The sequence below is a fragment of the Dicentrarchus labrax genome, unplaced genomic scaffold (assembly GCF_905237075.1).
Source record: "Dicentrarchus labrax unplaced genomic scaffold, dlabrax2021, whole genome shotgun sequence".
Lineage (NCBI taxonomy): Eukaryota > Metazoa > Chordata > Actinopteri > Moronidae > Dicentrarchus > Dicentrarchus labrax.
The window spans coordinates 5,442,692-5,466,013 of NW_026136718.1; the positions used below are offsets into that span (position 1 = coordinate 5,442,692).

At 39.7% G+C, this 23,322-nt stretch overlaps 1 protein-coding gene across 4 annotated transcripts in view; it reads right to left on the reverse strand.

Moving 5' to 3' along the window:
* Window positions 1-23,322, reverse strand: part of atp11b (ATPase phospholipid transporting 11B (putative)) — a 51,408-nt gene that overhangs the window by 22,904 nt on the left and 5,182 nt on the right. For all 4 annotated transcript variants that reach the window (XM_051376963.1, XM_051376962.1, XM_051376964.1 and 1 more), the window contains exons 2-25: window positions 20,022-20,138; window positions 18,994-19,083; window positions 17,302-17,382; window positions 16,844-16,951; window positions 15,355-15,483; window positions 14,835-14,938; window positions 13,788-13,835; window positions 13,220-13,284; window positions 12,601-12,682; window positions 12,353-12,503; window positions 10,826-11,023; window positions 9,773-9,931; window positions 9,199-9,386; window positions 7,516-7,584; window positions 7,300-7,373; window positions 6,884-6,987; window positions 5,738-5,919; window positions 3,691-3,894; window positions 2,970-3,123; window positions 2,700-2,802; window positions 2,457-2,602; window positions 2,056-2,115; window positions 1,312-1,439; window positions 831-969 (exon numbers count right to left, since the gene is read on the reverse strand). In XM_051376963.1, coding sequence (XP_051232923.1) covers window positions 831-969; window positions 1,312-1,439; window positions 2,056-2,115; window positions 2,457-2,602; window positions 2,700-2,802; window positions 2,970-3,123; window positions 3,691-3,894; window positions 5,738-5,919; window positions 6,884-6,987; window positions 7,300-7,373; window positions 7,516-7,584; window positions 9,199-9,386; window positions 9,773-9,931; window positions 10,826-11,023; window positions 12,353-12,503; window positions 12,601-12,682; window positions 13,220-13,284; window positions 13,788-13,835; window positions 14,835-14,938; window positions 15,355-15,483; window positions 16,844-16,951; window positions 17,302-17,382; window positions 18,994-19,083; window positions 20,022-20,138 — 2,883 coding nt within the window. The remainder of the gene's footprint in view (window positions 1-830; window positions 970-1,311; window positions 1,440-2,055; window positions 2,116-2,456; window positions 2,603-2,699; window positions 2,803-2,969; window positions 3,124-3,690; window positions 3,895-5,737; window positions 5,920-6,883; window positions 6,988-7,299; window positions 7,374-7,515; window positions 7,585-9,198; window positions 9,387-9,772; window positions 9,932-10,825; window positions 11,024-12,352; window positions 12,504-12,600; window positions 12,683-13,219; window positions 13,285-13,787; window positions 13,836-14,834; window positions 14,939-15,354; window positions 15,484-16,843; window positions 16,952-17,301; window positions 17,383-18,993; window positions 19,084-20,021; window positions 20,139-23,322) is intronic.

The window sequence follows — 23,322 nt, forward strand, 5'->3', positions numbered from 1 at the left end:
CTATAGAGCATAGATAGATTCTACATCATCATTAGCAAGACAAAAGTGTGTTGAGGAATCATCTCGATAGTCCTTTCATTAACCCCCCCAGGAGACATGCATTCGACTGTTGAGCAGACTCTTACCAGCTGCCTGTTAGCTCGCAAGATCTGAAGACATGCACAGCGTGAAGGCAGAAGGAAAAAAAGAGTAATCAACAAAAGATAGAAGAAAAAGACAAGCGAGCGATAGGAGTGAGTGCTTTCTGAAATACCAAACTTCAAACAGATAGAAAGATGGCAAAGATATGCAGCAGCAAACAGGTTTGGTGAAGGACCATAGACACAGAATATATGATAAGAAGAAAAGGTAAGATTACCAGAACTTACTCATTAACAAGTGAATGACATACATGCTGGCACAGTAATAGAGACGAAGAGACTATTAAAAGGCTATTAAACAAAATGACAGAATGAGGAAGAAGATACAAATAAGAGGAGAGCAAAATTTAGAGGAGTCACTGAAGAAAGATCAGCAGGCAACCAGCCCCATCAATAACAATAACTCATCATAACATGCACACACACTCACACACACAGTCACACACACAGTCACACACACACACACACACACACACACACACACACACACACACACACACACACACACACACACACACACACACACACACACACACACACACACACACCTGTTGTCCTCTAACCTACAATCCAAACGCAACATTTTCTTAATATGCTATGGGAAATTATCTCGGCAGGGTCAATTTCTTTTCTAGGGATTCTACTAGAGTATAAATACAGTACATCATGAGCACACAGCCAAGGACACACCTGTCCATTGCCCATAAGTGTAGTGTCTTCTCCCATCAGTATGTAGGATCCAAAGAAGAAGACAAAGGCGTGACAGAAGCCCAACAGAGTCCAGTACAGGAACGTCCGGAAAGACAGCAGAGAGTTCTTGCTGATGTCCCTGTTGGAAACAACCATTAAAAAAAAAATCTTTCTAGATATTCTGCATCAAAATACATTTCATGTTTTACTGTAATGAACTAGTTAATAGTACCGAATAAAAAACATGTTGTTTTGATCTGATCTAAAATGTTACATAAAATTCCTATTAGCTGTTTTTACTAAACAGCAGGTCAAACATTGTGCATGGAAGTAGTATTTAGGACTAGATTTCTTGGTTATTGAATTTATGGAAGACATACTGATTTTTAAAATACTATATATAAAAACTGACCAAAGCAGCTTCCCGCAAACAGTTAATACTAAACTACAGTGTGCACCTACACATTACATGTAAATGTACCTGTACAGGCCAGGTTTATTCTGCAGTACGTGTGGATGGACCAGCTGTTCAAACAGACTGTAGATCAGGATGGGCAGGGAGGTGAAGCAGATGTTGTACAGTGTCAGATAAACACTGTCATACAGAGTCTAGGATGGAGAGAGACAACATTTCACTTATTACCAACTTATTATCTTAAATTGACATATCTAAGTCATCTAACCTGACGTAAACTAACCTGACTTGAGACATGTTTTAGAGATATTACATGTTATAATGTGGCATAGACTGCCTCTGTATCTCTGTATCCGTATCGCAGTCAAATATTATACAAATCTTATTTATAGGGCCGATATCATTTTGTCTAGGTCCAACACAGTAATCTTAATAACAGATGAAGCTTTAGTAACCGACTTAATGTTAATAATAGTGTGATAAATCAGTTAACATAAGTTCTAAAGCTATGTTAAATAAATATTTGATGAGTTTAAATGCAAAATGTGAAAGCTTTTTTAATGATAAGCTTTAAGTAAAAGTCATTACTGAAACTCTACTCTATGTTGAGGCTTTTGAAACTTATAAATGCTATCAAATTAAATTTTTTTAAATCAATCTAGATATCAAACTGCTAGATCTCAAAAAACCTTCAGTATTTTCATGAATGCATTCTATGAAGTCAATGAGAGACAGGGCGACATTAAAACCACAATCAAATCCACAATGACATAGGAGAGAGTGTAGAGATGGAGCGATAAAGAGACTTACTTGTTGTGAAAACAGACAGAAGAACTGGTATAAAAACTGGGGCGTGATAAAACACACATTCTAGAAAAGACAGAATGAAGGAAAGAAACATTAAACTTTGCAGAAAAAGGAGGTATGGTCAAAGGAAGTCTTGTTAGCAGCTGATGTCAAATCTAATTTCTGTAATAAAGAATGTAATCCATAAATGAATGTGTAACAGGGAGATTCCAAAAAAAAAAAAAAAAAAATACCTCAATGTAATGTAATGTAAATGTAATGTACCACTGAAAACCTGTTAAGCTACTAAAGACCTATTCTTTTCAGAAATTAAGGTGAGTGAGTCCACTGGATTATTATAGCTATTCATTTAAGATTGTGCAGGTAAGGTTGAAAAATATTTTGTAATCATAGCCAAGTCTTACCTTGTAGAAAAAGTACTGTACAAGCGTAGCTATTCGAATATAGTAGAAGTGACCGTGGACCAGCAGTAGTTTAGCCAGGAACTTAAACCTGGCAATTGCATAGTCACTGTTTCTCACGGCCTGACGACCCTCCTTCCCCATGATACCTGGAGACACATGCACACACACAAACACACATGTGACACACTGCAAAATATGATTTAAGACTTTGTGTGTGTGGGTGTGTGTGTGCTAAGTGTTTACCTATGCCCACGTGAGCTTCCTGTATCATACTGACATCATTGGCTCCATCCCCAATAGCTAGGGTGATGGGTTTCTCTGGAGATGTTTTTAAAAGACGCACCACCTGGACAGAACAAAGTGACATGAGTAAATTTCACCCCTGAAATGATGCTGTGACCATTGAAAAAGTCATTTCAAATATGAGGGCAATGTATTTGGGTGGGTGGTGGGTGGTGTGTGTGTGTAGGTGTGTGTGTGTGTGTGTGTGTGGGTATGGCAGAGGACTGGTACCTTAGCTTTTTGCAGCGGGGCCATGCGGCAGCACAGCACAGCTGAACAGTTTTTACACACTTCCATAAAGAGCTTCTCGTGTTCCCTCAACGCTAAAGACAGACTGGCCCCATCCACGACTAACCCGTGCTGTATGACATGATCCTCCTTTATCCTGGAAATCAATGGAGAGAGAATCAGAGAACATTAGAATATGAGAGGAGATGGACAACCAACTACTACCATCTAATGCCATATAAGAGTTTACTGTTAGTCGATTCACCAGCACGTTATTTCGTTATATAAATGCTTTGTTTCATGCACATTTGTCACAGATGCATTCAACTTTTTTGTTTGTATTCTAAAGATTAATTACGTAGAACACTTTTAAGCTTTGACAACTTCATTTTTTGTATATGTAAAGTATGTTGTAGGACATGGAACTAAGATGTTTAGGTTCAGTTTCAGAGCTAGACTATATAGTAAACACACATAAAGAACTTTTTACATATGTTTTACTTGGGAAACTGTAGCAATTTCAGCCTGCCTACTTCTTAATTTCCTTGCAGAAACTCAGACAGGACAGTATTCAAATGTCTTATAAAATCCCTCCAATATCCAATTAAAACAAAACCCTATTTTCTAATAGTTAAAGATGTTCTCAGAATACAAGGCCTCAAAATGTATTTTAAGATACACTGTGTATATTCTGTTGACAAAAGAATCACACACACACACTCACCTCCTGGCCAGTATGCGAAGCTGCTCAGCACACTCGTTATCAGAGCGTTGTTGCAGCAGCTCCAGGATGTTCATGGTTCTGTGGAAGTGGCCACAGGACAGGCTGACGCTGACTGCCGTCTCGTGTTTGTCCCCTGTGAGCACCCATACTTTGATCCCTGCCAGCCGAAGAGCCTCAATGGTCTCCTGGACTTTGTCTTGGAGTCTGAGAAAGACATGGGAGAAAGAGAATATATATCATGTAATCGTGTTATGTGTTTTGTACATGCAAATTCACATATAGAATTATATGAGGTCAACCCACAGTGTAACATAAACCTAAAGAAAAATTTGTTTTAGACTTTTTTTGACTGAGGTGATGAAGCAAGCTGGCATTTAAACCAGGTGTTTTGATTCTGTGGGCGTAACGTGGACACGCCCTGGAGGCTTGCTAGTACAGTGTCAATAATTCAATACACCTATTGGCAATAAGTCTGCATTTCTTAAAGTTCCTTTTATCTCCCAAGTAAAGTCCTTAAGTATGCACAAATCTGCTTCAAAATGCAGAAGCAAAGAAAAAATATTGTATGCATTATGGTTAGACAAAGGTAGTGGGTAGGTAGTCTTAGACTGCTTAAACAGCATTGCATAAAACTAAGGGCTCTCAGTGTGCAAAGTTGGCTTTATGTTATCCATGTCTTATGAATGAAGGAGGGTGAAAACTGGCTCTGACATTGCACAGCACAGATTTTTTTTGTTTTGTTAGAATATTCATCCTATTTCTGACCACAGTTAATACTCCTAAAGAGGTTAATAGACAATGAATATGTTCAAATACTTCATGCCTATTGGCGTTATGCTATGAGCCTCAGAACAAAGGGAAATTGTAGTCTTGTCTTCCATAATGGAGAAGATCCCTTGATTGTGACCATGTGTGCCTGAGGAGGAATTCATTCCAGATACAGAAACAGAGCAGTGGAGAGAAAAGAGAGAGACAGCAGCAAAATAAACGGAGTGGGAGAAGCGAGGGGCTTATGTGAGGAGCAGATGGTGAGCGGATGCAAACACATATCAACATTTATTTCCAGAGAGGCTCAGTGAGGTGACGTCTCTATCTTTCTGCTGACTATACATTGTGAGTTTTTTTGGAGATTCTCCCACCCACTCTCTCAATCTGTGTGTTTTTTGGCCACATGTTTCTGACTGTTTTATAATGCCCCAGTTTGGTTATCTATTCTTTACTTCTCTAGCTCTGAGCGACTCCCATCGTTATTGAGTGTATAAATTAGTGTAAAAAGCTGATTGCTAGATATTATAGTAACAAAACATTTTCACAAGACTGAAGAGTCTACAGCCAAGCCACTGGCTCTGTGAGGCAACATCTAGGCATAGCAGTGCTTTAACCTAATGCTACTGTAAGGATGCTAACATGCTCACTAAGACAATGCAAACATGCTGATGTTTAAGTATGTTTTTCCTAACTTTTGCTAATTAGCACTTAACACAAAATCCAGCTGGGACTAATGGGAATGTCATTAGTTTTAAAGGTTTAGTCATAGAGGTGTGTTGAAAGGAGCTAGTTGAGGTGGTTCGGCCATCTGATAAGGATGCCTTCTAGGTGCCTTCCTTTGGAGGTTTTCCGGACATGTCCAAATGGGAGGAGATCCCGGGATACACCCAGAACTGGCTGGATTATATATTTCATATATATATATATTTCAACACCTCGGGATCTCCAGGGAAGAGCTGGAAGGTGTTGCTGAGGAGTGCCTTACTTGACCTACTCGATCACTGCGTCCTGACCACAGATCACAGGACGATAATGGAAGGATGGAAGTCTTGACTTAGAATAAATTTCTTCCCATGTGTGCATGAGTTAATATAATATACATACAAATATATTAGAAGCGACCAAAGACGGTAACCTAAACACAGTCAACACTGCAATGTGCTAATGCTTTCTATATGTACTGATAAACTGATTGTGAACATATACACGAGGGGATGAGAACTAGTTTTCAGAAGGGACAACACCAATATATTCCAATGTATTTGTTAAGTCTCCATACTTGTCCTCAACCCCTGTTGCTCCCAGCAGCTGCAGGTCTTTCTCGATGTAGCTGAAGGCCTCCTGCAGTCTCTCCTCCCTCTGCTGCAGCGCGGTGCGGGCAGCGTTCAGACGTCTGTCCACATCATCGTACTCCTCTGGGCTGAAGTGGCGACATGCTACCACCAAGGTCCGCAAACCTTTCTGCAGTGGGGGGAGGAGGAGGGAGGGTGATGGATAGAGATATAAAGGAGAAAGAGGTAAGATAAAAAAAAACAATAGATAACAAAAAGAAAGTAGAACATAAGTATTAAAGGAAGAAAAATATATAACCATATTAAATAAGTTTGTGTCGAGAGGAAGGGTAAATGCGAGGAAGTCAAGAAAATGTGGATAAGAAAAGAGAAGGAAAGGGAGATGAATGGAGGCATAGAGTGAAAGAACAGAAAAACAAATTATCAAAGCTTGGCTTTAAATCACGGAACCAGCCTGAGGGCTAGACGACCACAAATCAACCCAGTCCAGAGCACCGACTCCTGGGTACTGACGTCCTATGACATGATGTGGGGGCTAGATACGTGTGGATTTGTGTTTGTGTGTATGTGGCTGTTGTGGTGAAGAATTTACAGTCTAATGAGAACAGAGAGCGACAGAGCCAAAAGCAATCACTACAACGCCGGGAAATGCCAGGCATACACACGCAGAGACGCACAATTGTGAACATATGGATATTAAGAAGGTTTCATTATAAGCTAAAGAGACATTTTTCTGTGAGGAAATTCCCTGAAGTAGCAAGTCTGGTATATTAAGTTTATTTAATGTGTCTCGAAGGGTCGACAATAACTACTTGTCTTTCGTGTAGGGAAAAGATGAAGATTGATAATCATATGAACTCCACAGACTGTGTCACAGGTAGTTTGTGACTCAACACAAAATAAAGTGCATGTAATCTAAAAGAGTAAGATAAGTACTGTTGATCAAGTGTAGAGAATATACTGTGTCAGTATAACTCCCTTGAGTCCAGATTGTGTGCAGATTCACAGAAAATATGTTCTGATCACTACCCACTCAATGGATGCATAATACAGCTGTAATAGAACAAGCTGTTGGACAACATACTGAGACAACATATACATTTCAAAGACTTATGTAAAAATATTATTCTCACCAAGGCAAACTCGTCAACGTGCAGTCTCGTTTTTTCTATCTCACCACCGGTAGCGAAAGGCAAGACGGCCGACTCAGCACCCTTGGTGAACAGCACCGTGCCCCCTTGAAAGTCAAGTGAAACAAGAGGAAAATGTAGAAGGTAAATATATACAAAAACTAAATATGATATATATATTTACTAATTTATGAAACATTTATCTCCACCCTGTCAAACCATTTTAATGTATTTTTATTTGCATGGATTTCTTGTGGTGTTAACTTTTATAATTAGCCTTTCATGTTTCTTAATTTCCAGTCTTCTGTTTGACCTCATGATCAATTTGTCTTTTGTCAAGCTTTCATTGTTTGTTGCTGCAGTCAAAATGTTGTCAATGATGCTAAAAACACTGGTGCTTTAGTGTAAGGTGGAGTTACCTGAGGGTGTCTGTAGTATGACGCTCATCCTCCTGCGGTTGGCATCGAACTCTAATACATGGAGCAGTTTATATCTGAGAGAGCAGAGACAATCACATTAAGTCACTTTGGTCTGTCCTGAACATTTCTTTTTCACAGGTAGCTTAAACAAACTACATGGCTAATTTTCATTGCATAGGTATTTGTCATTTAAAAGATGCACAGGGTTAGATGTACCTCTCCGACTTGCCAAATGTTTTAATTTCCATGGTATCTCCATTGCAGCAAGTGAAGGCTACTCCGATCCTGAGGAAAAAAGAAACAGCAGTCAAAACTAGAAATCTGGACATTTTGACCTTTAAAGCACGGGTGAAAATCAAATCTGGAGTTTGGAAGGTGTTAAGGTAGTTAGGTAATTGGGCTTTCACAAAAGATAAGAAATGTAACTTTTGCTATAGCACTGGGCAAGCACAACAAGTGGGCACGGAGACTGTGTAGGCATCTCAAAGCGCACCTGCCATTTTGGCGCATTCATGTATGCAGCGGCGCAGTAAAAAGGGTCTGGGTGGGGTGAAATATAGATCAGAAATGTGGTGATTGATAAATAATCAGTAACCAGTCACATCACTGGTCTAATCGGGTTGTAACAGCTGTGCTAATCACAGTAAAGAATGACACCAACAGCTCAACAAATGGAAAGGTAAAGAAAATCAAAGAAAAAAAATCCTATTGTCATCTGGATTGTGTAAGTAAAACGATGTGAAACACACAAGCACAAAAAATATGCAGCCAAAGGCCGATGGTGTGGTTTTTCATTGAATGTGTACGGTGACAGAAATAAATAATAAAACAAAATTAATGAAGCTGTTTGCATTGCGTCAGTCACATGCTATTCATTTTACGGAATTTTAAATTATAAATGATGAGTTACTTTTAATTGCACTGCCACTGAGTTTATGCTGAGGTTACATTTTTAATGGGATTGCAACGGAGTGTTTTATTTCTGAGTGATTTATGATTTATGGTTCCTACTGTGTCTCCTTTCGGTTTAAATCAAAACAAATAGACCGGCTGCAGCTCAATGGAGCATGGAAGCATTGGGTCATGGGTGCAGCCACTGACTACTCGACATAATTTAGTTTGATGGTGTAAAAACTACACTGGCCAGGATCACTCATTCGTGCATCATGAAGTCTGACAATTTAGATGGGTGCTACACAGCCACATTTCTTAACTGTCAATCCTCCATTGTTTTCTTGTAGAACTGGAGGAGTTTTATAGCTTCAAAGTCTTTAACTACCCTTTACTAAACCAGTACAGAAGAATCAATTTTCTACACAGACCTACTTGAGGATTTTCTACAACTCCCTAGACATTAAATTGTTGCCTGTACTTCATTTCTGTGACAATAAAATGGACAAGTGAGTAAGAAATAATGCCACATTGCATTTGACCTGCAGTCCAACCTCCACAAGTGGCAGCCAGACACACTGTCAGAACAGGTAGTACAAGAAAAATATCTAACATCATCACCATCAACATCCAGGATTTAGTGCGATGGTTAAGAAAGGGCATTTACATTATTATCACACATTACAATATACATTACTATCATAAGTTTTGTTTTATTTTATCATTTGACCCCCCTGCACACAGACCATGACTGGCATGTACACATTTCCTGAGCTGTAACAATCACAGACCCATGTACTGTGTAACACCACATTACACATGAATATTGGAGTTACGCTACATTTTCAGTGCTTTCAATTTGCTGTGAAGTGCAATCACTCCTAATTATGTGAGGCATGCATCAAATGGGGCTGTACTGTTGATGGTTGGTGGAAACAGCTGGGATGAAGGCTCAGGATCAGCTATCTTAGCTGGTTCTCACAGAAGAGAAGTCTACTGTGACCTTACCTCTTTGCTGCCTCTACTAAAGCTTTCTCATCCGGTGAAGAGGCGTAGTATTCCATGTGAGTGGAGGAGAAACCGTTTGCATGGGAGAATGGGTCTCCTCCCCCAACCAGGCAGTCTGGCTGGTCATAGCTGATCTGAACCGTGTGACACAATGAGACCGCCTTGACGAATAACAATTCATCACCAATCTGGTTCGAGGGAAAACAGGGAAGGATAAAAGAGGAACAAACGCCATCAGATCTGACATAATGTATGTCATTGTAAACATAGGAGATGTGATTCAGAGTCACTTCATCTGCAAAAAGCAGCCTCTAGCTGTAGCAGATGTTGATGGGAAGGGGTGCAGAGCATATAATGCACATACTGTATGTTTGCAAGTTTTGTGCATACTCCGATCATCTATTGTTGATTACATGAACGGCTCGAGGCACAAAAGCCATCCCCGACATTTGAGCTTAATCTGTTCATATGCTATGGTTGTGCTTGTTTGACAGAAGCACTGAGAATAATGCACATTTATAGAATGTGTATATAAAAATAGAATATGAATGTAATGCATATATATGTGAGTTACCAGGTGAGGCGTAGAACCATCGGGCGAATCGTCAGTCATTCCCTCAGGTATCAGTTTGCCATTAACTTCCCGGTACTTTGTTCCGTTAATTGAGCACTCACGGAACTGCATCTCATTTTCAGTTAGCGTACCCGTCTTATCTGTGAACACGTACTCCACCTAAAAAACAGAAACACACACATAAACACACACACAAGTTCAGTATTGTGCAGTTCAAGTTCCCTTTAATCCTATTCAAAAGGAACTTTTATGTGTTCACTGTGTACTAAAAGGGTAATTCTGGTATTTTTAAAACCTGAGCTCTATTTTTATATATTCTGGGGTCTAAATAACTATTAGATACAACACAGTTTGGAATTGGTGTACTAGATTGCGTAAGTCGGCAACGGTGAAATGGGCTGTATTGGCTGCAATGTAATCCTTGGGGGCACGGACGTATGTCCACTAAAAGTGCTTGTTTTTGCAACTGACAGGCTCAGACTTTAAGAGTCTGACAACATTTATGGAAAGGATCCCTACAGAGACAGAACTTTTCAGAAAGCCCTTTCCGACAGGGAACTAAAGCCTCTCTTGAAAGTCACTAGACTCCTCTGATCAGTTTGTTTGTGTTATTGTGTGTGTGTGTGTGTGTGTGTGTGTGTGTGTGTTTTAAAGGGTTAGTTCAAAGTAACGTGTTAACTATCTAACTAATCGAGGCAGTAGTAGACCAGCAGTTCCCCACTGGAAAAGGCTGTCTGAAAAGGTCTATCTCTGTAGGGATCCTTTCCATAATGTTGTCAGACTCTTCTACCAATCTTAGCAGTGCCAGTGTCACCTGTCAGTGGCAAAAACAAGCACCATTAGTGGACATACTCACAGGTGCATTTGCCCCGTTTTCCAATTGAGAAAATCTCCTGGACCAATTCCAGAGCTTTTTGTACCTATTAGTCATTTAGACCCCCAAAATATGTAAAAATAGGGCCCAGTTTAAATATACAATACAAAAACAGAAATTATATGTATGTATCTTTACTCCCTTCTATATGTATGTATTCCTGCACTTCTAATCCATACCTGTCCCAGCTCCTCATTGAGGTCAGAGGTGTTAACCTGAGCTTTCTGGTCACTCTCCTCATGGTAAAGGTCCAAATCCCAGCCAATGAAAAAGGAGCCCAGGAACTTCTGCATCTCCACAGTAACGTAGAGCGAGATCGGGATGATGAAGTTATAGAGGACCAGAAAGGCCAAGAAGTCTGAGATGAACTTCAAGATCTAAAGAAGGATAAGAGTAGATTTCATCAGAGTGAGACACAACAGGAGAGCAACATAATGACAAAAATTAGCAGTGAAACAAGACAGGAGGATAAACCAACCAACCAACTACACTTCAGGGTGACAAATCTCTTTACTTGGCATGTCTGATGTACAATGTGCAATAATGTTTTTGTTGTTGTTGTTTTCCCTTCTTCTTTTACATTTTTTCCAAGTCTGCACAAAATGATTTTGCACTTCATGTCACATTTTGCAGTTTCCATTCAGCCTTTTTTAATGCAACTGATCATTTTAGAAGGTGGAAGAAAAGATTAAGATTGCAAAAAAAATTGCTTAATACACATCTAAGCCGCACAGAGTGATGGTGCTTCAGCACTGATCCTTCTAAATCAAAGCAGGCAGGGTAATTCATTCCCATTAAGGAGTTAATTACTTTATGTGACAGGGAAGGAGAGTGAGCGAGGGCCACAGACTGAAAATATCCGCAGTTATACAAAAGCCAAGTTTATGACATGTTAGATATGGATTTGAGCTCTGACTAAGTTACTTAACAAAATAAAGAAATCAAAGTAAAAATGACTGGTGTCTAGCAGCGGACGGGACATGCAACAAAAAATACTGTACCTATCATGGAATAGAACAAATACAGTCTTTTAGTAGTTGTGCTTTGTGGATTTAGATATTGTAATATTTAGCCCTTAAATTTAGACATTTTTCAGGCTTTTGAAGGACCGGTAGATTCCCAGGAGAGAGGAGATAGCTGTGATGTGGAGATGTGCAGTCACTGGTAGAGGGTATACAGTGTAACAGTGCCAGCAGGTTTCTGGAGCACCTGTTATACTTAATCTAAAAACACAGCCATTAATTTGTTACTGGTATTCTTCTCTGTCTCTAGGGAGAAGGAAGGCGAGTGAACAACTGCGATTTTTATTCCCCTCTGTCACAATACATGGAGGCTGCTGTTCTCTCTGACTGATTAGTGTTGGCAGGTAGGCTGATAGGCCGGCAGACTGGCCCCTTGAAAGGCACTTCCTCTCATGCCTTGTCACATAATCTAGACACTAAAACCGCCCTACTAGCACCCTTGTAGGACTCTGTATGTGTATGTGTATACACGTGAATTCAAGCGTGGGCTCATTTTTAAATCTTCACTAACTTTCTCTATGAATAAATATCCATTAATATATGGCGAGGAGATGAAGTGGAAGGAAGTGGAATGTCGGCTAAAATCTTACCTCATCTTATCTCTGGGGCTGATAGCCTGCACCACTTACAAAATCAAATCAATAGGAATGCATTCTTCTGGTGCTTAATGGAAAGCTGACTAACCGGACTGCTGTTTCTCTCTTGTTCAGTCTTTTGGTTGTAGAAAGGCTCATCCCATTTGTCCTCAGCCTGCCAGGCATACTTCAGGATGGTGCTGAGGATGGCCTCGAACAGCAAGATGCCCAGGTAGATGATTAGGAACGTGTTCATGGACCTGACACAGGAAAATATTTCAAATTTGAATGTTTAAGTAAGAATATCCCAAAACAGCAATATTTCTTTTACTCTGAGAGACAACAGAAAGAGCTCACTTCTCAACTGCAGAGCGTTTCTGGGACTTGCACTTATAGTTGAGGGCCATCTTGGACTCCATCCCTGTGTAAACTGCCACACCTGCAACAGCACAGTTGGTTAAATTATTACACCACATTAGACCACTAGACTATTGATCGACTTGTGCATGAAATCATGAGAAAATAAGACATAAAAATGATCCATGTATCCAGAGTAGATCATTGGCTCTGGTTCTCTATGCCAAACTATGATAGACAAACAGGATACAGAGACACACTAGTGAAGCATTGGGGCATTCCTATAAAAGTCTTTTTAAGATTCAGCCTACACAAACAGTCTTCAGTTAACATAATCAGACCTCATCCATATGATAATGAGTGGCCTGTCCTACCCGTAATGTCCACTGAACATGGCTTGTTTGTGTCAAAGCTGTGACGTGGCTGTGTCAACTCTCATTGATGCTTGCAATATCCACTGGAAGCAATTCAGAAACAACCTCTTCTGGAGCCGCTAAATGTTGTCTTTCTTTAACTCTCACTTCAACTTGAGACTTCCCTAGCTGCGTTCCTTTTAGGTAGAGGTTATGCCTTTGCAGGACCTTTTTACTGTATTTTCATTCCAACTGTATTGACTCACCAAAAATCTCTTTGGTATTTTTCAACCTGGCTCCTCGTAGCAGCAAATTCTCTGGACCCAGCGGTCTGACATAAAAGCAAACAAAAATAACATAAATACAGACAAAGATGGATGTGGCTGTAGGATTTGGGTACAAACAAGACACAGTAGGACCTTGATATAAATTAAAACACTCAACAGCAGTCTATGAGTCTCATACATCTTCTGTATGTGTAATTGATCATTTTCATATAGCTGCAAATGTCTTGGTGGCATCGCAGCCCACTGCTGATTAAATATCTTTGACAGCTTCATTTCGTTAGACCAGTGGTTAGTAATTTTGTAACCCAGTGCTAAAGCCTGCACATTGCATGAACAACTATTCACAAAGACATGCTTTGATGTTTCAACCAAGTAATGTCCCATTTAATTTGTCTGTAACCTTGATACCATTCCCTACATTAATCAGAACGCCCTTTATCCAAAGCCTGTCTTTTGGAGATGTCTGTCAAGTAGTGTCTTGTCTTGTCTAGCACTTATATAAACATTAATCTAATTATTAGTCAAAGCAGCTGGACTCTGGTCTCACCTTACTATCTCCTCTCCATGCTGAGTCACTGTAATCCGACCGACAAACCTAGAAAAAAACCAAAGCCATTTTAGTTGATTGATATGATAGAGAGAGTAACAGAGTTCACATGTAAACAGGAAACTGGGCTGTAAGAATCGTGCAAATACAAGAAATCCAGATGGCTTTTACACCATACAAACAACTGTTCAGGAGAGGGAACTGGCATATTTAGTTTATTTTCATTTCAGTTGGATTTTTGATTATATTATTAGGAAAACAAGGACGAATTATGACGAGTACAGATCTTCATTTTTATCCTGCTGCACTGCTGCCACAGCTATGCTTTCCCTATTTGGAGTGTTTGCCATGCACACATGTAACAACCCAATAGGAAACCTGGTAAAGTTTATAAAATCAGGTTCCTCCAGCAGATTTCTGACAATCTTTAACTTAATCCCTTAAACTGATTTAATATGATGTTGAAGAAATGACTGCAAAAAGCGGTCAAGAGCTGTGTTAGTTAAGTGCATTTAAATGCAGTGAGTGAGAGAGAGAGACAGTAACCAAGAGAGGAGGGAGGGCGTGAACTGCCACTGAAACAAACTGCCTGATCTAAAAATATACTGATCGATCCTGAAGTAGCCAGCTGAGACAGACAAGAGAAACAGGGGTTGTTAAGAGGTGATGAAGTCATCTCACCCCATCACACATTTAATAACACATCTCGAACACGCATTAATCACAGTGGTTTTTAAAATGGGTTCTGGAGACTTCAAGGGGTTCTTAGGCAATTCCAGGGAATGAAATCAGTCAAATGAATTATCTATACAGTGCTTAGTGTGATAGATAAACAATTGAAAATAAAAAGCTAGACCAAATAGAATAAACACAACAGGTTCAGGAATGAGGATTTCGAAAGGCAGAATCTTAATCTTAATTTCTAATGTTCCAAAATGTGTTTAGCTGGGTGTAGTCTTTTATTGTATGGGTTTACTGTATGCGACTTCACACTGGAATTTGTGCTCGAACCTTGAAGGTGTCCATACACACACAGATGCAGATTACCTGTATAGGTCAGCTTCCGGTTGTTGACACTCCACCACAGCCTGCAGAGCCTCCAGTTGGGACACCGATTGACACACTGCTGTCTCCGCCACAGAGTAGTGAGTCTACAAGCATACATACACAACGTGCAAATACAGTTTAATGCTGATGGAAGGGAAATATTATTTAAAATTGGACAAAAACACTTAGTAGAGGTCATACATTCATTCATTCATTCATTCATTCATAAAGAACTCATGAACAAACAGTTAGGACATAAAGCTTTATATCTACAAAAAGTTTGAGGCCTCAAGAACAAACCTAATATGTATGTATGTGTTTTACTGAATGTAACTTGTGTGTTTACACTCTACCAGTTGGCTTCTCCAGTTTTGGCAACCAGGTTTGGTTCTGGATGTGAGGCTATCTTGTTTATCAAATGGTTGTTTGAGCTTCTACTGATTAATAGTAGTCTTTCCTTTTTGACACCACAAATATTCTCACATATACCCATAAAGCCAACACACTCCCACATGCAGACCTTAAGGTTGGTCTCTCCATCGAGGCTGGCTGTGGTGATGTGGCAGGTGCCGTCTTCACGATCTGATGACAGCAACACCAGGTCAACTGGGAATGTCTCATCTTTAGCCACACGAACAATGTCCCCCACCTGGATGGGCAGGCAGAAAAACACACACATACAAAATGTCAAGGGCACTGTTTCCCAGTGAATGTTTGTTTGGCCACTCGTTCAACAAGCTGCAGAACAATACGTATGTTAATGTTTGTAAGTTAGATAAGAAGGGGAGACGTGGTCTTGTGTTATGTTGCAGGCTCCTGTCTAGCTCAGTGTGTCCATCTGGTCTGTAAAATGCTCTATCCAAGATTTGATTGGCTTAATGCAGAACTAGAAGGTGCATTCACAAAGCCAAAAAATAAAGAATACAAATTACTGCCTTTTGGTTCTTGGTTTCTATTTTTTCAAAAGGAGAACACAGGTGATTTGCAGAGGAGATATATGCATGCTGTAGCTGACAAAAAAAAGACACATGTCATTTAAGTAGCGTTGCAATGGCTCCAGACACACTAGTTACAGTGTCTCTGAGAAGCCTGACCTCAGAGGATTTGTGTGCACTGCAATGTTCTGAGTTACAGGCTTATTGAGGCAGCAAAAACTCCTCCTGCTGATGGGTGGGCTGTAAATATGCCAGCGGCTCAAAAAATGGTCACTATGGTATATTAGGGGTATTCAGGAAAATGATGGCCTGCAAAGACAAATAATGCCAACCAGTCCAGTACAGATACACAGTTAACATGAAACAAACAGTGGCATTAGTAGAGACTCGAGTTACTGCAACAAATGCATCATTCACAGAACATTCCAGTCGCACTTGTGTTGAACACTATGAATGCCCCAGTTTTTTGCAATCCTAACATATGAAACAGTTCTCTTTTCATTGACAAAATGATGATCTTATGTTATCTTTCTATACAGACTAGCTCCACACAAACACCACTAGCACCAGGAATTTAACAGCTAAGCTTAAGTTAGTTATGGCTGTTGGCTATGCACCGTGAAAAGCTATTTTTAGGTAATTTCAAAATGTCCAGTGTGTAACATTTAGGAGGATCTATTGGCAGAAATAGATCATAATATTCAAAGGTATGTTTTCATTAGTGAATAATCACCCGGAAATAAGAATAATTGTGTTTTAGTTACTTTAGAATGAGACGATTTTATCTACAGAGGGAGTGGCTCCTCTTCTACGGTTGTTTCCGGGCCAATGTTTCTACACAGGGACAAACCAAACACTGGCAGAAGACAGGGCCTTTTGAGTTTTTTGCGGCCACCGTAGTTTCTTCTACATGCTAGAAATGGGCGGGTGAGGCGAGGGTGTTGCAATCCTACACACTGGTCCTTTAAGTACAGGCTTTCCCCATTAACAAACACAATGCTTCACTTTGCTAGAAGTATTCTCCTGTTCTCGAGTAAAGCTTTGTGAACTGGAGTAATAAAGTTGCCATTTTACCCGGATGTTCTTGGATCTTGTCTGGACCAGACTTCCACTGCGAACCACAAACACTGGAGCCCCATTCACCTCGTTGTCCGCCTTGTGTCTCAGCCAATCCTCGTAGCCCTATGACGAAATACATTCAATCACATACAGCAACTGGTGATGCAATGCTGGCATGACTAATCAGTGATCAACGGATATAAATCATTGATGTTTAAGTTATTCCAAACACATCTTTTTATACCAATACCCAGTTCATTACTAGTTAGAGAATAAAGCATCATATATTTAACATTGTGAGTGAAGAAATTTACAAAAATGGTTCTCCTGAACAATTTTAATTCAACTAAATCCTGAAAGTCGAAGCAGGATATCACAAGTCTTTGACTACAATTACTCTCATTTGAATTGTGCATGTATATCAGTTCCCCATTTTCAGCCCAACAAAGAGGAAAGCTAAGTTGTGTTCTCACCTGTTTTATAGCAGTTACTGTGATCACAAAGAAGAGAGGCAGACCACTGGTGACTGGGGAAGTTGGGGTGTCTATCATTAACTGGAAAGACAAATACAGAGGCAGTGGTGGAGAGAGTTCAACAAATTGTAGCAGAAAGAAAATGACACCAGAGACTCAATAAGAGTGGGTGTGCCATGTTGGAGAGAAAACAAACCAACTAGAAACACAACAAAGAGAAGTAGTGGCTGATGTGTCAAACAGGAAACCCCTACAACTTCCCTCAAAGGTAAACTGTCAGTTAAGAATTACACTCATAGGAACATTTATTGCAGCAGACACGTCTCAGCTTGTTTATAAAATTTCACACATATTTTGCACAAATCTTCAATGATACAAAAATGAAAGCCAAGCCATCTCTGCAAATGTTAACAATAATACCATTTTACTTTTTGATTCACATATTTTCAACTATTCTTTTTTGGACATTTTTTTTAAAGATTGGAAACGGGGACGTTGTGGTTAGTACATGATGCCAATCCGCCCTGGTGTATATATAAAGTTTTTTTGCAGATTAGCTTATGATAGCTTAAGCACAGAACAAAGAGGCACAGTGAACGTCCTCTTAGTGTTTCTATTATTAGTTCCTGGATTACATTTTAACATTTTATAGATCCACATACATACCCTCCGAGCATATTTAAAACATTTACTGGGAGGGTTAGGGTTGTTAAGGACTGTCAACGTATGTAATAGACCTCAGAGTCTTGCATATTACATCACGGTTTGCGGGGGTCAAGACAATTTGGTTGAACCAAACTTTAAAATCCAAGCGGAAACACACAAGCTGATTTTGAGCAGAAAAAGCAGTTTTACACACGCTTTGTTGGAAATTGTGTCTATGCCGTTTCTGTGTTTGATTTCCTGCCAGTGCGATCTGCTCTGTGCTGCTTGACACGAGAGGGTCGTAGCTTATCTTATCTTAAGAAAATGAACTGATGAACGATAAATATGGCGGCTTTAGGTGAGGGACATCGGATGTATTCTTTGTTTATGAGAAAACCCCTCAGGGTACCTAACACACACCAAAGTTTTATCTGAACATTTTAACCAACAGTAACAAGAGACAAACTCTAGCATAAGAATTTACATAAACTATAATGAGACCAAGACTTTTCTTTATTTCACAAGGGAAACAGGCATCTAGGAATCCATCTAGGGCCATCCAAAAGTGGTCAAATTGGCCATCTAAGAAAACGTCATGTTCACAACGCCAAGATGAAATGAGGTCCTCCTTTCGGTGATTTGAAACTAAGCTGACTTCAGCTTCACTGACAAGTTGCAGGGGCGAAAAGAGAGACTGAGACAGAGTCAAGTCGATTGCTTTGGCTTCACTACACAGACCCACATAAATAAGGAGAAGCCTGAAAATTTGAAAGCCAAATCCTACTTCAGCACAGGCTGACTGATGCATAGTGAAGGCCTAACACTTAGGGCCGACTGTAAAGACACCCATAATACTTAATGTGTGGGTGTAATGTTTTAATGCACAGGCAGACCTGTCTCTCTAGAAGTCGATGAGTCACTCACTCATGCACATTTGTATTTAGGGGAGGAAAACTGAGGTCACACTTGACTCGTCACCATCTGACTGAAGAGGACATGTACCTGCAAAAATGAATTGTGTGTGTGTGCATTTGTGAGCGTTATTACCTGTACGAGGAAGATAATGAGAAAATAGAAGTTGGCTATCCTTCTGAACTGCTCAAACAGATTCTTAGGGACAAAATTCCAAATTGTGTACTGAAAGAGAAAGAAAAAACAACATTTAGGACAAAGACTAAGGAAAGGTTATTTAAGCAGAGTATCTGCAGGAGAGTATTTAGCGTGGCTTCAAATAATTGTGATTCTGACACTGGTTCAATGGTTCACCGAGCTGTGCTCAGTACAACATTCACCAGACCTGTTTTTGTTTCACTCTTGTTTTTCAGTTCATCACTTCCTGTACAGCATGGAAAAAAAAGCTAAAGGAAAAAAACCATGGCTGCACCAATACTAACCTTGTTTTTATTTGAGCTGCTTGTTGCATGACTTTAAATCAATTTAATTCTGACCCAGGTGACTTAACCATACTGTCAATTACTTAATCAACTGCCTAATCAATGACAGCCATCACTGCTGGTGCCGGGCAGCAGCCTCTTTAGATTATTATTCTTTTGTCCAGACAATCTTCCAACCGACCTACTAATCCTCTCACTAACACAAAAGTTTTTTTTGTTTGAGTTGATCCTGTTATCAACAAATTGTGCCTCACTCCTTATCTCTTTCCCACTACACCAGAGCTCCAGATTAATTTCTTTAACACTGTTCAAGTTGGTGCCAGAAATCAGCTCATGAGGAGTTTATAGAGCTTCTGTAACACTTTCTCTTTAGCCATGGTTGCTGTCACTGCTCTGGCTCATGCTTCAAACCACCTAAATCTATGGCTAAACATGCAATGTCCCAACATGGTGCTTCTGTGGTGATGACAGAATTTAAGAACATGATTTTTAACATTTTAAAAAAAGAAAGAAAAGAAATAAATCAAAGATCTCAAGATTCATAATGTTAGTTAAAACATTTTTTAAGACCTTTTATTATGTAGACAATAAAAAAATGTCATTGTGACTGACTAACATGAAATCCTGTAGTGATAACATCACTGGGAAAATTCCAATACTGGCTTAAACAACATTTGGTACCTTGGAGGAGATGATTCTGTTGTCAGCGAAGCGTTGTGGTACGTAGTGGCCGTGCTGGGGGAAACGGTTTGCCACATAAATCGTCCTGGTTTCACTCTGATGAGGGGGGTCAAAGCCCTGAGGGAAGGGAGGATATATGAGAAGAGAGGGAGAGGGGTGGGGCAGAAAAAAGGGGACAGCAGGTTAACAAGTCTTAGTACATCCGTTCTCACCAATTTTATCTTGGCACAACTGACATAAACAACTCTTTTATACAACTTTTATAAATAGGGCATTTGTGCTGCACTTGAGTGTTGACCTTTAACGTCCATTCATGTACACTCGTGTGTAGCTGAGAGAATTTGCAGATTAATTTATTAAATCAACTGACAGAAATGACAACTACTTTCATAATCGTTTGGATCACTTTTCAAGCAAAAATGCCCAAGATTTACTGGTAAAAGCGTCTTAAATTTAAATTTTAAATATTTTGGGAAATTGAGAAATTATCATATGGTCTTATTAATGTATAATGCAAATGTTTGGAAATTCACACCCTATCCTAGTGTAAATCAGACACTTTGTCGGTGAAAAAAAGCTTGTCACAAATATGCAAAACAACCATAAAAAATACAATTGTCTTACATTAGTAAGGAGTACTTACATTAAAAATGAATCAAACTTACAAGCAATTGACTGTAATGAAGAATAAGATAGTGGAAGGGAACTGTATGACCTTATTTCATAGTCATTTTATACTGTTGGCACTAAGCAGAAGCATGACTAACACCTGAAAGTCTACACCACACTAAAATTACCCTGGGGCAACATTTCATGCTTCTATTCAGTGTAGTTTCAGTTTCTGTGTAGTTGGGCTGGTAAAGCCATATCTCTATGGGCCATTATTTGGTCTGGTGCAGCATCCTATAGTACCAAACACTACACTGCTGCTACACACAAGTACAGATGATAGCGTACACTTACAGTGTGCAAGAGTAAGAACATCTCTTGCACTACTAATGTTTGTTACTGTATGTTTCCATTCAATTCATTGTGTAGCTGGCTAAAACAAGTTTGACCAGCAACACAATTTGTTCATGAAAGCAAGAGAACTTATTTAAGGCCCAGCCCTGAATTCAAACCAGACAAAAATAGAAGCCCTACGCATGTAATATGTGCACAATGACAAAAAATAAAATACATTTAAACATGCCAAACATCTAGCACAGCTCATTTATCAATGTTTAATCTCTAGCCTTGTCAAACCGTCTTACCCTTAACCACACAAAAGAACAGTACTACACTACAGTAGCTGGCTAGCGGTGATGAGCTGTAGTTATTTAGCCAGCAGGTGGGATTAAGAGGAACCATGATGACATGATTTATGCAAAAGCTCGATCAGTCTTTTAAATTGAAATGGAAACCAGGTGTGGTCATTTCAGCATAGTTAAACCACACACATCAATGTCAAAACGCATTAAATGTAAGGTCTTAATTATTAATGCGATATCAATATGTACATTTAATGTTTGTCATTTGTCATCCATTCATCTGCAGACCAAAACCAAGAGATGCACTTTTTCTGGCTTAGTTCCAACACAATGCTCTGCCACTGTACTGTGTGTCACACCCTACCTGTCTGCTCTACTAAGAAGGTTAAAGCAAATGCTCACAATCATATTTGCAAATGTTGTATGACGTAGGTCCGACACACACACAGAGGAATGTATCCGGGCCACGTCACTCACTAGCACACAGATTCACCCCCTTTCAGGGACACATGTGAACCATTACTTCCTTTCTGTTTCACACTCTCAAGCTCTCCATCTGCTGCTGCTTTCCTATTACTTGTTAAATAAATGCACCACACCTAACACTAAGCTTTGAGGACAACAGCATGCTTGTTAGACTACAGCAGTTTTTTTTTTTAAGATATCACTTTCCCACTTGAACATACACACACACATATATATATACACACACACACTAACTAACACTAACACTTTCAAGGAGCCATAAGCTGGAAAGAATTAACTTTGCACAAACAGCGTTCCTTTCTGTCAACACATGGCATGAAACTAGTGCTCCACTCTTAGGAATTAAAACAATATGTTCAGGATTTTCCATTTGCTCTGATCCATTCTTTTCCACTTTGCTCGCAGCTTTCAAAAGATGGTCTACATGAGAAAGGCTTACCCTCGCTTGTGTCTAACTCTACACGCCCAGATTTTCTTCATCTCCACCCCAACCGACGCTGCCTCAGGTGAGATCACTTTATCAGATTTAGCTCTGGAGCCACAACAGCATTTATGCAACTTCTTTCACATATACAGTAGCACTCGCCAAGACCAGTAAACAGGTCATTTAACAGTAATTACACCAGTAAAATTAGTGGAGTGGATGCACAGACCTTCAGTAGGAGAGTTGGATTTAAAACCACATATATACTTCAACCACACCAGTATAACCAGTGTACTGACTGAGTCAGTCGGGGAAACATTGCCCAACTCACTATGAATACCCGACCAGGGAAATGCAGCCAAGATAAAGGAGGTTTCACAAATTTAGAGTAAATGAATGAGCCCTGGTTAAAACATCTCAGTGTATCCTGCAGTGTTACATTTGGTTAAATAGTACTCTAACCTTTGTTAAATAGTAACCTAAAAATGCCTAACCACTGAATCGAAAGTTATGGGAGGTATCTAACATGTGACCATTTGTAACAAAAACACAACTCTTATCAGCGCAAAGAATTTTGTTCAGTTGACTTTTCTTTTCACCGGTCTTTGAGATAAACTCTGTTCAATATTTTAGCGAAGGTCAACTGAGCATGCAAACCATGAAAACCCTTTAAAGCAACATCCTGCATGACGGTTGCACATACAGTCCTGCATTCAGAGTTTAGATTTACCCTCTACAACCAGAGTTCACTGCAGTAGGAAACAGGACCCTACCCAATACTAATACTATTGTAAACACTGGCTGCCGAGCGGCTCCAATGAGGCAGTTACATTTAAACCGACATTAAGTAATGCAGGCTTTTAAATCAACCGATATGGCCTGGGAACTGCAGACACTGATGGGCCAGGAAGTGAGTTTCGTAAGCCACTGTCGAGTCACTGGCATTGATCAATGACCTGTCACAACCCTGCAGATGGATAATGGTAATTTTGTACTTTACAACGGTAAACATCTTACTTAATACACAGTTGCATGATTTCTGCCTGATGTTTGTTGTTGTTGGAGGAGAAACTTTCTTCCCTTTCTCCGCCCAGTTTTTTTTAGACAGTCTGCAAAGTCCGAGATTCTAGCTCACCACCAC